This window comes from Pseudochaenichthys georgianus, unplaced genomic scaffold (genome assembly GCF_902827115.2).
Source record: "Pseudochaenichthys georgianus unplaced genomic scaffold, fPseGeo1.2 scaffold_418_arrow_ctg1, whole genome shotgun sequence".
NCBI classification, from domain to species: domain Eukaryota; kingdom Metazoa; phylum Chordata; class Actinopteri; order Perciformes; family Channichthyidae; genus Pseudochaenichthys; species Pseudochaenichthys georgianus.
In genome coordinates, this window is record NW_027262983.1 from 75,191 (window position 1) to 91,123 (window position 15,933).

Here is a 15,933-nt window from a genome sequence, read left to right on the forward strand (position 1 = left end):
TATTTAAGTATGTTTTTTAAATTACGTTTTTATGAGTTTTCACTCTGTAAAGTAAAGTGTCTTTGAGTTTCAAGAAAAGACACTTAAATCACAAACTGTTACGTACTCCCCCCCTTTTGTTGTCCTCTTTGTTCTCTCTGCTGTGCAGGAACACCTGGCTCCGCCTTCCTCAGGTGTTCCCAGTTGCCAATCAGCCGAGCATAAAAGAGGAGACTGAAGGAGAAGGAGGAGGCCGATCACTACTCCGGATGTCTCTGCTGTGTCAAAGCTCTTTTGCCTTTTTGTTGTGTTTCCTGGAGGACGTGTTAGAGTTAGGTTTTCGCGGCTTTATTTCTCCTGTTAGGTTCTGTTGGATTGTGGGTAGCGGAGGAAGGCTCTGGATCCTACGGCCCGTGGTGTGGTTGGCCCAAGTCCCCTCCGTCTTTTTGTTTGTTTTACCTGTCCTCCAGTGTAATGTTTTATGATTGTGGCAATAAATGTACGATCACAGTTTAGTGCCTACGTGTTGTGTATTTTTGTTTTATGTTGCGGACTGCCTCGCGAGCCATTACTATTAAGTAGGGAGGCGGGTTGTATCACAAACTAACAGCTTGTTTCGACCGCAGAAAACACCACAAATATGTGTTGCTATTTTTTTAAGCATCTTACTTTTAATATCTATTTATGAACACAAAGTTATATTTAAGCTTTTGTAGTTTGTATATTAAAATGCTATACTCTGTCAAATGTGCCATTATGTACATTGACAGTGAATTTAATCTTAGTGCCTTCTAAAAACTTCTACGGCTGCATTTAGCTGACGCTTTTATCCAAAGCGACTTACAAGTGCATTTCAAACATTTAAAACATTTCATGTGCTACTCAACTGGCTTTAGATAAGCCAGTGCTTTGTTAGTATATAAGTGCTTTGTTAGTATATAAGTCCTTTGTTAGTATATAAGTGCTTTGTTAGTATATAAGTCCTTTGTTAGTATATAAGTGCTTTGTTAGTATATAAGTGCTTTGTTAGTATATAAGTGCTTTGTTAGTAATTAGTTGTAGTCCTATCGCTCGAAGTGGAGTCCAAAGAGATGAGTTACTACTCTGCAGACTTTGATAATGTATAAAGTATTCTCCCCCTCATAGACCCTCACACACACAGCAACTCGCACTATACCAACACTGTTGATCACTACATGTACTATGTTTACATTTTACTACTGGCTTTGCACAACACCTGTAACAACAATGCTGTCACATAAAACTGTGAAAGATATACTTTATATTGTGTAATATAGTATGTAGTCATTCTGCAGCAGCTGCATTACTTGTTTCACTCAATGCTCTATAATGCCGATACTTACCTTTATTTAACATGTGTGCTCACTTACTAAATACTGTTTACTTTAACTTGTTTTATCCTTGCACTTATTGCACCTAGTGTATTAACAATGTTGTTTTTTGTTGTGTCTGAACATGTGCTATATAAATAAACTAACCTTACTTCACTACATTTGAAAATACTGTTTTGACATTGTGTTATTTTGTCTCCATCAGTGCTGTCTCTTTGCTGTAACGTTGTACAGTTCCCCTTTGTGGGATTAATAAATGGATCTGATTCTATGTTTTTATATTTGTTATGTTGATCTATTAAAGTATATTCTAACTTATTCTGTAGATTTGATATTTATATTACGGTTCAGGACAATAAAACCACATACTATCAGACTGAGAAACACTTTTATTCTAATGGCTCCATTACTCCTATTACTCGCAGCCACAGCACCCACTGCAACAACTCTGAACACACACACACACACACACACACGCACGCACGCACGCACTCACACACGCACTCACAGACTGTAACCACAGTTAATTATACATATTTATGGCTATATTTTTAACATCTATTTATGAACACAGAGTTATATTTAAACGCTTGTAGTTTTGTATATTTAAACGTTAAAGTATGTTAGTATGTACATGTAATTAAAATAAATTATGTCAATGCTGACTCTGCTTTATCACTGCTTTTATTTATGAGTGACTATTTCTATTACTGCAGTGAGAGATGTAAGTAGAAGTACAGATACTCATGTTTAAAAATACTCTAAAGTAGAAGTACTGACTAAACTTCTTTGCTCAAGTAAAAGTAAAGAGGCTTTGAAGTGTTCTTCAGTAAAAAGTACCCATAGCTAGCAGCTGTTTTAAAGAGTACCTGACCTCCCTTTATATTAATAGAACAATAATGTCATTGTTAGCTAATGAATGTTTCCATGCTGAACAACGGCAACATGACAACGTTTCCATTGGTCCCTCTTCTTTAGAGAAGACCAGGAAGTGATGGATACACGGATCGTGTTCCAATCAATAGGCACGCAGTGACTCTAAAGAATAATGATCACGCACCAAACACACATTCAGACTAAAGGAACCAGCTGTTTGGGAAATGAGAGAAGTAGAAAGTACAGGTATTTGGGTTCAACATGTAAGAAGTAGAAAGTACAGGTATTTGAGTTCAACATGTAAGAAGTAGAAAGTACAGGTATTTGAGTTCAACATGTAAGAAGTAGAAAGTACAGGTATTTGAGTTCAACATGTAAGAAGTAGAAAGTACAGGTATTTGGATTCAACATGTAAGAAGTAGAAAGTACAGGTATTTGAGTTCAACATGTAAGAAGTAGAAAGTACAGGTATTTGTGTTCAACATGTGAGAAGTAGAAAGTACAGGTATTTGAGTTCAACAGGTAAGAAGTAGAAAGTACAGGTATTTGAGTTCAACATGTGAGAAGTATAAAGTACAGGTATTTGGGTTCAACATGTAAGAAGTAGAAAGTACAGGTATTTGAGTTCAACATGTGAGAAGTAGAAAGTACAGGTATTTGTGTTCAACATGTAAGAAGTAGAAAGTACAGGTATTTGTGTTCAACATGTAAGAAGTAGAAAGTACAGGTATTTGGGTTCAACATGTGAGAAGTAGAAAGTACAGGTATTTGAGTTCAACATGTGAGAAGTAGAAAGTACAGGTATTTGAGTTCAACATGAGAGAAGTAGAAAGTACAGGTATTTGAGTTCAACATGTAAGAAGTAGAAAGTACAGGTATTTGGGTTCAACATGTAAGAAGTAGAAAGTACAGGTATTTGAGTTCAACATGAGAGAAGTAGAAAGTACAGGTATTTGAGTTCAACATGTAGAAAGTAGAAAGTACAGGTATTTGGGTTCAACATGTAAGAAGTAGAAAGTACAGGTATTTGAGTTCAACATGTAAGAAGTAGAAAGTACAGGTATTTGGGTTCAACATGTAAGAAGTAGAAAGTACAGGTATTTGGGTTCAACATGTAAGAAGTAGAAAGTACAGGTATTTGGGTTCAACATGTAAGAAGTAGAAAGTTCAGGTGTTTGTGTTCAACATGTGAGAAGTAGAAAGTACAGGTATTTGAGTTCAACATGAGAGAAGTAGAAAGTACAGGTATTTGAGTTCAACATGTAAGAAGTAGAAAGTACAGGTATTTGTGTTCAACATGTAAGTAGTAGAAAGTACAGGTATTTGAGTTCAACATGTAGAAAGTAGAAAGTACAGGTATTTGGGTTCAACATGTAAGAAGTAGAAAGTACAGGTATTTGAGTTCAACATGTAAGAAGTAGAAAGTACAGGTATTTGGGTTCAACATGTAAGAAGTAGAAAGTTCAGGTGTTTGTGTTCAACATGTGAGAAGTAGAAAGTACAGGTATTTGAGTTCAACATGTAAGAAGTAGAAAGTTCAGGTATTAGTGTTCTAAATGTAAGAAGTAGAAAGTACAGGTATTTGTGTTCATAATGTAAGAAGTCAAAGTAAAAAGTAGTGGACTAAAGTACTGATACCAGAAACATTTACTTAAGTACAGTAACGAAGTATTTGTACTCGACTAGTCCCCCTCTGTATATCTTACCCCTGTTTAAACCCAGTATCGGAGGGCATGGTGGTTCTGATGTGCTCTCACCGTCAGGCATGTTAGAGACAGCCGGCTACGCACTGACACATGTTCCCACAGAGCGTCAGAAGCTTACAGGGATTCAGGAGGAAGCCCAATCTTTATTTACATCAAAGCGCCTGCCATCTTTTCCTTTTTGAGGTCAATGTTAACAGGATGCAGTCAAGGTGCCGAACTAAAATAAACCACGCCATCGGATCTCCGGACGACACGAGGATGGAGCCTGTGGTTTTTGTTGTTGTTGGGGGGGGAAGAGGTCCGGTTCTGAGGTAAACACAGGATAACATGCTCCACCGGGCCAGAGTGGATCCACTGCACGGCTAAAAGTGGAAGCGCCACACCCCTATACATGTCTCCTATCCCCAGAAATAGCAAACAATGTACTGCCGTCATCTGGCAAAGCTTCTGAAACACTTATCCCCTGACAGCATTCTGACAGCGGCGGGGAAACACGGGGACGGACACACGATGAAAGAATGGAGCTACTACAAGCTCTCGGGTTACAGCCTCTCTGCATACCGTCACCGAGGCCGTTTAGTCGCAGGGCAATCTCAAGTATGAGCGGACTGACGACAGCACCGAGGGGAATGAATGGCATTCTTCCTCATGGTCTTCCCTGGACTGAAGAGGGTCTCGTCTTTGTGGCAAATCAATGAGTTACATTATCGAGAAGATCTGTAAAACTCTCTTCTCCCACCAAGAGTCCACCACTTCACCACCAACTTATATATTTTTTTTTTACCAGAGATGTGCTGATAAGTTTCTTTGAAGTCATTTAAAATGAAAAATGTACTTAAAAAATCGGGAGTAAACTTCTTCGACGTCGTCTAACAACAACACGATGTTGACGACTTATCAATTTGTGGATTTGATCAACAAAGGATCACGCAAAGGCAACATTTTACATTTCAAGTTTGCCAGAATTTTTCCTTAGAAATAGATTTAAAAAGAATAAAACCAGAGCCCAGTCTGCTCTGATTGGTTAGCTGTCCGGCTCTGTTGTGATTGGTCAACCTGCTTATGTCCCGCCCCTAAGTCTAATACGTACAATGTGTTGGAGCGCCAATAGGAGTGCAAGTGTTACGTAGTGATGTCACTATGTCCTGAGAGTAAACAAAGGAGTCTAATGGAGGCATTTCAGGCACGGGGGGGATTTTAGCCTTTGCAGACCATTTACATGCACTAAAACATTTAAAACACACGACAGGAAAGGGGGGAAATGCTTAATAGGGCCTCTTTAAAGGACACATGTGTGGTCAAAACAACTTTAAGAGAAGTATTGTGGAGCTCTGACGCACAAACGGTATTTTATAGCCTTTATAAAACATATTTATTTTGTTCAGAACATCTTAAACACACCCACATAGACCATATTTCAAAGATAAAGAGAATCATGGTTGAAAATGATCCGCCCATCCAACATCTAGAATGAAATTACAATTGCAACATCAGTCAAAATAATGTCCCGAAGATATATCTTCCACATGTTGCCGCCCTGGGCTTCATGTCTTCAGAGTGCGTGTGCGAGCGTGTCTCTGGTTTCAGCCTCACTGCTGCTCTCTAGCAATGCTGACTAACTCTATGGAAGCCCCTCCGTCCCCTGTGCAGTGACACAAGGAGGAAACACAACGTCTCCTCTGCAGAGCCTCTGAGGAGAGTCACATGTCCTCCTCCAGGCGCCTCGGGGAACAAAGAGACTCCGTGTCACAAACAATGAACAATAAATCTTCCGAGTGGCAGAAAACAGTCGGGAAGTGAATCCAACGTAGCTCCTGTTTGGGGGAGGGGAGGCTGATGACTGTAATATACAGAGGAGGGAAGTAACTACTTTACTTGAGTATTTCCATGCTACTTTGTACTTCTACTCCTCTACAGTTCAGAGGTATATGGTGTACTTTCACTCCACTACATGTATTTAATACCTTTAGTTACTTCACAGATCTGGATGAATGATGTGAAATATAATCAAGTGTTGAATCAGACTTTAGTTCCACCTGGAGTAAATCCACCAGCTACCCTGCAGTCTACCAAGTACTTCAGACTAGCTGCACCTTCACCAGCTTTGAGAACACTTTAATGATCAATCATTATAAAACATATATATATATTATTCTGAAATGGACCAATCTGCACAACGACTACTTTTACTGTCGCTACTTTCACTATATTTAGATGAGAATACTTTTCTACTTTCACTTGAGCAACATTTTGAATGCACACCAGAGTATTCCTACACTCTGGTACTTCTACTTTTACTCAAGTACAAGATCTGAGTACTTCTACTTTTACTCTAGTACAAGATCTGAGTACTTCTACTTTTACTCAACTACAAGATCTGAGTACTTCTACTTTTACTCAAGTACAAGATCTGAGTACTTCTACTTTTACTCAAGTACAAGATCTGAGTACTTCTACTTTTACTCAAGTACAAGATCTGAGTACTTCTACTTTTACTCAAGTACAAGATCTGAGTACTTCTACTTTTACTCAAGTACAAGATCTGAGTACTTCTACTTTTACTCAACTACAAGATCTGAGTACTTCTACTTTTACTCAAGTACAAGATCTGAGTACTCAAGTACAAGATCTGAGTACTTCTACTTTTACTCAACTACAAGATCTGAGTACTTCTACATTTACTCAAGTACAAGATCTGAGTACTTCTACTTTTACTCAAGTACAAGATCTGAGTACTTCTACTTTTACCCAAGTACAAGATCTGAGTACTTCTCCTTTTACTCAAGAACAAGATCTGAGTACTTCTACTTTTACCCAAGTACAAGATCTGAGTACTTCTACTTTTACTCAAGAACAAGATCTGAGTACTTCTACTTTTACTCAAGTACAAGATCGGAGTACTTCCACTTTTACTCAAGTACAAGATCTGAGTACTTCTACTTTTACTCAAGCACAAGATCTGAGTACTTCTACCTTTACTCAAGCACAAGATCTGAGTACTTCTACCTTTACTCAAGCACAAGATCTGAGTACTTCTACCTTTACTCAAGCACAATATCTGAGTACTTCCACTTTTACCCAAGCACAGGATCTGAGTACTTCCACTTTTACCCAAGCACAGGATCTGAGTACTTCTACTTTTACCCAAGTACAAGATCTGAGTACTTCCACTTTTACTCAAGCACAAGATCTGAGTACTTCTACTTTTACCCAAGCACAAGACCTGAGTACTTCTACTTTTACTCAAGCACAAGATCTGAGTACTTCCACTTTTACTCAAGCACAAGATCTGAGTACTTCTACCTTTACTCAAGCACAAGATCTGAGTACTTCTCCTCTCTGATAATGTAACACCTCTCAGCTACTCTGAACATGAATTTGTCACGGAGAGATTTCTACAGATGTGAATTCCTGCATCCTCCACGAAAGCACGGACGTGATCAAGTTCAAGACCCGACTTGTGTAATTGGTCAGACTGCTACTTTGTGATCGCTGTTGCACGAAAGCTGTTAAAGGTCATATAAAAGCACCCTGCAATCACTCTCTCACAAATGGCCGCCACGAGCAGCATGGAGACAGCTGTTTTCTGCCCTCCACAGATGACAAGAATTCAAAACAGGCTCTCCAACCACAGATCTCATGATGAGCCCACCTCTAATCTGCGTCAGATGTCGACATCGCTGAAAAGCATAAATGTTTCTCGCTGCATCGGCTCAGAACAAGACGCTGCCGAGACCTGACCGGGGATTTGACTCGCCTCCACATGAAAGCACTTTAGAAAAATGCTATAAAGTCACACTCACACCTGCAGGTACTCTGCGGTGTGTGCATGTCTGCAGGTGCACCGTGCCGCAAAGATAACAGTAATCATGCAGCATTGTTTGGATCAAAGGCTGTAACTTGAACGTCAGAGAGGACGACACGGGGAAATCCCAAACACCGATAAAAACCAGCATTCAGCCAAAAGCTCTTAAATATCATTCGGGCTCCAGTGATCACATTTCAGGTGTTTCCTTCTCGCGTCATCGTGTCAGACAGCACACCCCAGGAGAGATGACGGGTGTGTGTGTGTGTGTGTGTGTGTGTGTGTGTGTGTGTGTGTGTGTGTGTGTGTGTGTGTGTGTGTGTGTGTGTGTGTGTGTGTGTGTGTGTGTGTGTGTGTGTGTGTGTGTGTGTTGTGTGTGTGTGTGTGTGTGTGTGTGTGTGTGTGTGTGTGTGTGTGTGTGTGTGTGTGTGTGTGTTTTAGGGTGTGGGCAGAAACTTTTGTCGAAGGGCACAACCAGTAACCAACCACACGTAATATCCACCTTTTGTTTTCACCGCTGCACTTTTTGACATGTGGCAGGAAGTACGTTCTCTACATATGTATTGAGAGGAAGCTACCAGGGGTGTGAGAGCACAGGGACTCAGGGCACGGGTTCCCAACGTGGAGGTCGCCAAAGCTGCTCAAGAGTCAGGAGATGACGTTTTATACAAATATACAGTTTGCTTATATCTGTCAGGGCCAACTTCATTCAATTTTGTGAAGAAAACGTAGTGAAATATGTTGGTTTCTGATTTAAGACTGAATTCTAACAGGATGAGGACACTGGGAAGACCTACACACGGTCTTCATGCTTAAAAACACTGTGAAATGTAAGCAGGTAAAACAAACACATGTTTTAGGGAAAGCACCGACAATATCGTCACAATATTGAGACATTTGGTCAAAAATATAAAAATGATATTGATATTTTATCGTTATTGAGAAAGTATATCATCTTGGATATTGTAAGTTTGGTCATTTCCTGCTTTAAAGAGGCCCTATACTGCTTTTCCGGGTTTCGACCTTCCTGTAGTTATACAGGTTTTTGTGCATGTCAATGGTCTGCAGAGGATAAAATCCCTGTGTTGTTTCTCTCCCAAACACTCCTTTGTTTACTTCAGGAACATAGTGACATCACTGTGTAACGCTTGTATTGGCTGGCGCTCCATACTGATAAACACCTGAACATCAACAGGAGAGGACTCTTTAAAGTAGAGGCACTACATACTGATAAACACCTGAACATCAACAGGAGAGGACTCCTTAAAATAGAGACACTACATACTGATATACACCTGAACATCAGCAGGAGAGGACTCTTTAAAGTAGAGACACTACATACTGATATACACCTGAACATCAGCAGGAGAGGACTCTTTAAAGTAGAGACACTACATACTGATATACACCTGAACATCAGCAGGAGAGGACTCTTTAAAGTAGAGACACTACATACTGATATACACCTGAACATCAGCAGGAGAGGACTCTTTAAAGTAGAGACACTACATACTGATATACACCTGAACATCAGCAAGAGAGGACTCTTTAAAGTAGAGACACTACATACTGATATACACCTGAACATCAGCAGGAGAGGACTCTTTAAAGTAGAGACACTACATACTGATATACATATACACCTGAACATCAGCAGGAGAGGACTCTTTAAAGTAGAGACACTACATACTGATATACACCTGAACATCAGCAAGAGAGGACTCTTTAAAGTAGAGACACTACATACTGATATACACCTGAACATCAGCAGGAGAGGACTCTTTAAAGTAGAGACACTACATACTGATATACACCTGCACATCAGCAGGAGAGGACTCTTTAAAGTAGAGACACTACATACTGATATACACCTGAACATCAACAGGAGAGGACTCTTTAAAGTAGAGACACTACATACTGATATACACCTGAACCTCAGCAGGAGAGGACTCTTTAAAGTAGAGACAATACTGATATACACCTGAACATCAACAGGAGAGGACTCTTTAAAGTAGAGACACTACATACTGATATACACCTGAACATCTGCAAGAGAGGACTCTTTAAAGTAGAGACACTACATACTGATAAACACCTGAACATCAACAGGAGAGGACTCTTTAAAGTAGAGGCACTACATACTGATAAACACCTGAACATCAACAGGAGAGGACTCTTTAAAGTAGAGACACTACATACTGATATACACCTGAACATCAGCAGGAGAGGACTCTTTAAAGTAGAGACACTACATACTGATATACACCTGGACATCAGCAGGAGAGGACTCTTTAAAGTAGAGACACTACATACTGATATACACCTGAACATCAGCAGGAGAGGACTCTTTAAAGTAGAGACACTACATACTGATATACACCTGGACATCAGCAAGAGAGGACTCTTTAAAGTAGAGACACTACATACTGATATACACCTGAACATCAGCAGGAGAGGACTCTTTAAAGTAGAGACACTACATACTGATATACACCTGCACATCAGCAGGAGAGGACTCTTTAAAGTAGAGACACTACATGCTGATATACACCTGAACATCAGCAGGAGAGGACTCTTTAAAGTAGAGACACTACATACTGATATACACCTGGACATCAGCAGGAGAGGACTCTTTAAAGTAGAGACACTACATACTGATATACACCTGAACATCAGCAGGAGAGGACTCTTTAAAGTAGAGACACTACATACTGATATACACCTGAACATCAGCAGGAGAGGACTCTTTAAAGTAGAGACACTACATACTGATATACACCTGAACATCAGCAGGAGAGGACTCTTTAAAGTAGAGACACTACATACTGATATGCACCTGAACATCAGCAGGAGAGGACTCTTTAAAGTAGAGACACTACACACTGATATACACCTGAACATCAGCAGGAGAGGACTCTTTAAAGGCTAATCACAATTACGTATTTGTTCCACATCGTGCGGCTGGACTTTAAGGTGAAGTCAAGGAGTTGTGGTTAATGTTTGTGAGCTCACCTTTGAAGGAGAGGCGTATCCGCGGGGCCGACTGCTGCAGGCCTCTGCAAACACTGAGGGCCAACAGGAGGAGGGCGGCTCCACAGGCTGTCATGGTAACAGTCATGCAGGTAGCCCACAGAGATCTAAATCTGGACCAAAAAAAGAAAAGAGGAATGAACTATTATTATAGAGAGCCCCGTGAGAAATATGAGACAGAAAAAGAAGGAAAGGACAGAAGAGAGAGAGCTTTCTCTGTGAAGTCTCTGATCAGAAGTTCGTCCTGCAGCCTTCAAGAGGTATAGTTTGGCAGCAGAGAACACATCTTCACACCTGCTCTGGAAAATATGACAGCCCTATTATTTATTTAAAGTGTAAATGTAGTGAGGTATGTGTTGAGACTGTATAATGCAGCACACATGGAAAAGGTCCCAAAGAAGAATAAAGGATTGTCTTCTGCTTTTATCTTCAGGCTGGGCAATATTTTTGATATTTTATTGTTGTATGAGGTTAGATCTCTTTCAAGTTTGGATATCCTAATATCATAAGGGCCTTTTTTCTAGTTTTAAATGATGCATTCAAGTAAACTGAAGTCATTTAATGGATTTACCAGACTTTACCAATGCTGCTCTAAGGGTCAGCCTTTTAACACTTCCTGTCCACTGGGCTGGAAATAAGGCCTGTGGTTAACACAAGCTGAAGAGAATTGTATTCTATATCATAAATCTGTCAGTAAATACCCCACTGGCGAATGAAAAAACTGCGCTTGCTAAGTGTCTAAATGAGACAACTAAATGTCATCATGCCCAACATTAGCCGCCTTTAGCTTAGCGGTGGTAATGTGAAGACATGTGACCGTGCTGTAGTTCCTTTATAGCCCAACATTAGCATCCTTTAGCTTAGCGGTGGTGACGTGAAGTCATGTGACCGTGCTGTAGTTCCTTTATAGCTCAACATTAGCCACCTTTAGCTTAGCGGTGGTGACGTGAAGTCATGTGACCGTGCTGTAGGTCCTTTATAGCCCAACATTAGCCACCTTTAGCTTAGCGGTGGTGACGTGAAGTCATGTGACCGTGCTGTAGGTCCTTTATAGCCCAACATTAGCCACCTTTAGCTTAGCGGTGGTGACGTGAAGTCATGTGACCGTGCTGTAGTTCCTTTATAGCCCAACATTAGCCACCTTTAGCTTAGCGGTGGTAACGTGAAGACATGTGACCGTGCTGTAGTTCCTTTATAGCCCAAGATTAGCTGCCTTTAGCTTAGCGGTGGTGACGTGAAGTCATGTGACCGTGCTGTAGTTCCTTTATAGCCCAACATTAACCACCTTTAGCTTAGCGGTGGTGACGTGAAGTCATGTGACCGTGCTGTAGTTCCTTTATAGCCCAACATTAGCATCCTTTAGCTTAGCGGTGGTGACGTGAAGTCATGTGACCGTGCTGTTTCCTTTATAGCCCAACATTAGCTGCCTTTAGCTTAGCGGTGGTGACGTGGAGTGATGTGACCGTGCTGTAGTTCCTTTACATACATGCCAACCTTTCCAAATCCAAAAGAGGTAGGTTTGCACGTGGCAAATGTGCAAGCCCAAATTAGGTAATCAGAAGAAATTGAACCACGGTAATTACAGGTATAAACCATGTATTTAATATATTGCATCACTTTTTGCATTCTTCACAAAAATTGGTCTTACAATGTTCAGTCACTTTAGTGCTTGGTATGTAGCAGACTTGGCTTTCTTGAGAAGTTCAGGGTCTGGTTTCCAGTTGCAGCAGGTGCATTTTTTGAAGATGTTTATCTTCCCTGCTAACAGACCTTTGTGTGCTTCTCTCCTCTCCGCGATACCTTGATAAACTCGTTATCTGCTGTCCACTTGGCTTTAAACACATTGTCCCACCGCTTGGTGGGCTTCTTCTTCTCGGGGGTTCTATTCATCGCGGAATTTCCATATCAAAACCTGTAGCTGTGTGTATCGTTGAACATCTCTGATGTGAATAAACAACACTGGGGCGCCAAGACCGAACACTAATCACGTGATGAGCAAATCCAATTTCATTGGATAGGATCCAAAGTCGAGTCCATTGTCTATGGTGCGCCAATGCCAATGGGCATTTTTATTTTTTATAATTTGGGAAGATTGAAATCGGTAGGGAAAGCCAGCTAAATCGGTAGGCGGTAGAAACATGTAAAAAGCGGTAGACTATACCGCCCAAATCGGTAGGGTTGGCAGGTATACCTTTATAGCCTAACGTTAGCTTTTTACCTCAAAATTCTAAGATTTATATGTGGAGATTATCCAACTGAACAAAACGTGTAAGTATCACAAATGTGTGTTGATGGATTATTTACTGCAAAATAGGCCTATATCGAAATCCAATGGAAAAATCCCATTGGCTTTTTGTGGAGGGAAACCGGATGCTTTACTGTGTCGCACTACAAAAACATGTCATCCCTGCAGCTCTGTATACATTCACATTACTGATTATTATTCATCATAACGTTCACTTTTTAAATATTTGATAAGCGCCTCACTAGTTAATTTACAATCCCATCACAATGTCGATATTGAGGTATATTGTCAAAAATATTTGCTTTCCCCATATTACCCAGCCTTATTTCATCTTGTACTTTCTCTTGAATCAATATTTTCCTAGAAAACCGAACTTAAAAAGCCTCTGAACCCATCAGTGATTCCCTGCGCCTCGTCTTTGAACAAAGCACACCAGACTATTCCCCAGAAGTTGACGGGTGAAAAACATGACAGTTCAAAGAAACAGGTAGCTCTCTTTGAAACAGTTCCTGACAGTTTAGGGGTGTTGGAACGTAGCCTAACTGTTAGACCTTAACTCAAGCATTCATTATGCATCTGCACTTTGCTGGAGAGGATCCCGTATAAATTATGAATACTAAAAGCTGAGTCCACAACATCCATTAAATTGTCTCCCTGAAGGTGTGCTTTGCTCCAGCTATAAGCCATCCCACGGGCTTTTCTTTTTTCTCATGACATACATGCAGCCAAACCCCCTCCCAGAGGCACAAGCCTAAAAAAAAGGGCTTTTATGGAGGGGGTATCCATGCAGAAAAGCTAGAGATTAATCTTAAATTTCACAATAAGGCATACATCCACGTTTGACACATTTTGCTCCAATATGTTCCCATTAAAACTGATGAAACTGGCATGCTGGAGGTTTAAAATTAAAAACAGGAGCCAGTGGGAACGCCTTGGCTTGAAGGCATAATCACATATATCTGCTCAGCAGGGAAGCTTGATCTGTATTCCTGCTATCACACACTCTCTGATATATGTATGCACTGTTAGTCATTATAATGCACATGCTCCATCAGACAGGGGATCCACATGATGTTCAGACAGATCGTATCATGAAATGTTATAAGTCACACATCGCATTTAAAACATTGCTTTGAACGAAATAAATACTTACATGAGACATAAAGATGATGGTTTATGACTCTGTTTTCTATTTTTCTATCTTTGTGAAGCATTTGGGATTTTAAAAAGTGTTCATTTAAATAAAGGTCGTCACCAAAAATGATTTTATTCATTGAAACTAATCGAAATAATACTTTTTTAAATTGGCCATATATACATCAGAGACACATTTTAAAGTCCTTATTTGTATATTTTGTATACAAAAATAAGGCAAAATGGCTTCGTTATTATCAAAAAACATCACAAACCCAAAAACATGTTACTTACTGTTATTGAAGTAAGGATATACAAAGAATCCATGCGCAAAACACCTCATTTAAACACCTTAAAAATAATGTTGTATCTAAAACATAATCATGTTTCCGTGGGGCTCCATGTTCTCTCTGATTTCGAGGTATTTTTATGAATGACGATATTTCTCCTGCTTCTCAGAGCAGGGTGGTAACGGGCGGCAAGGCAGATTAAAGTTCAGCTGTAATAACATGTGTTTTTCTCTTTAAAAATAAAAATAATTACAGGATTCCAATGAAGTAGTTCCCTTCCCCGCGGAGGAGTGCGCACTTACCTGTGAACTCAACATCCAGAAATAGGAACCGAACAAATGTGACGCTTAGAGAGAGTAACCACACCAGAGGTAAAAGTTAAAACCACAGAGAAGTTAAATGACCTACCTTGTTTTTGTTTGTCTGACTCTTCTCGATGCAAGTAGATCCAAAAACGGGAAGAAAGGGGAAACTTGCGAGATGTTAGAGCTGCATTCCCCGCGTTTCGTGCCTCGGAGCCGGATTGGAAAATGTCCCTCGACGGCGCTGCGCAGGCATAAAACAATCCGATAGGTTTGCAAAGAGAAAGAGAGAGGGGGGAGAGAGAGAGAAAGGGGGAAGAGAAAGAGAAAAGCTGCCTATAATCAGTCGACGGTATTTCTCCCAGGCAACATTTACGCGCTGACTTTACGCACGGATGGCCACGGTGATGTGAATCCTCGGATCCTGCCTGAATCTAGTGACCAGGTGCAGGTGTTGGGGGAGTGTGTGAGACCCCGCTGTCCTCTCCCTTCTGCTCTGCCTCCCCCCCTGCCTCCCCTCTCCTGTTGGCCCACAGCAGCATTGGACCAAAGCTCTTGGTACACCATATGGGTATGATTAACCCTGTCACTGCTGCTGAGGGGAACACACTCTACTCCAAAATGGTATTCATCCATGTTTCAAGGTTTCAAGGCTTTTATTGTCATTTGTACAAAGCTACAGTTATGACGGTGAAAATCTGAGGTCACAGGCTCCTCCAGCAGTGCAACACAATACAACAGAAAGTAAGTAAGTAAATAAAATAGAATATAGTAGAAATAGTGCAGAATAGTCGATATGCAGTCATTGGATTATTGGTATGAGTTGCAAACAGATGAATGTTATGGATGTTCTTTCAACAGTCAGGTGTTTAACGGTCGCATGCCAGTGGGATGAAACAGTCTCCTAGTCTTGTGGTTTTAGACCAGATGCAGCTTCTCCCTGAGCAAAGTTTATTTTAAATTAATCATTTAGATTACATGGTGATGGCCATGTTTTAGATTAATGTTTTTTTAATGCACCAGATGGAGTTAGGACTTTTAGGATTTCCGTAGGATCCCATTAGCTGGTGGAAAGAACACATAAAATGCTTTCAGACAAAACCACCAAATGATATTAAAGTCCTCTTACTATATTTGTGCGTGTTGTGGGCCACAGTCGGTTCTTATTAGAGAAGGAAATCTTTCAGTATCTTAAAAATTGCTTCTCAATTCAA

General features: G+C 40.4%; 1 protein-coding gene across 1 annotated transcript in view; it reads right to left on the reverse strand.

Moving 5' to 3' along the window:
• Positions 1 to 15,236, reverse strand: part of LOC117442372 (semaphorin-3F-like) — a 35,740-nt gene extending 20,504 nt beyond the window's left edge. Inside the window, exons 1-2 of the mRNA XM_034078370.1 lie at positions 14,826 to 15,236; positions 10,731 to 10,861 (exon numbers count right to left, since the gene is read on the reverse strand). Coding sequence (XP_033934261.1) covers positions 10,731 to 10,836 — 106 coding nt within the window. The 5' untranslated portion in view covers positions 10,837 to 10,861; positions 14,826 to 15,236. The remainder of the gene's footprint in view (positions 1 to 10,730; positions 10,862 to 14,825) is intronic.
• Between the last annotated feature and the right edge of the window lie 697 nt (positions 15,237 to 15,933).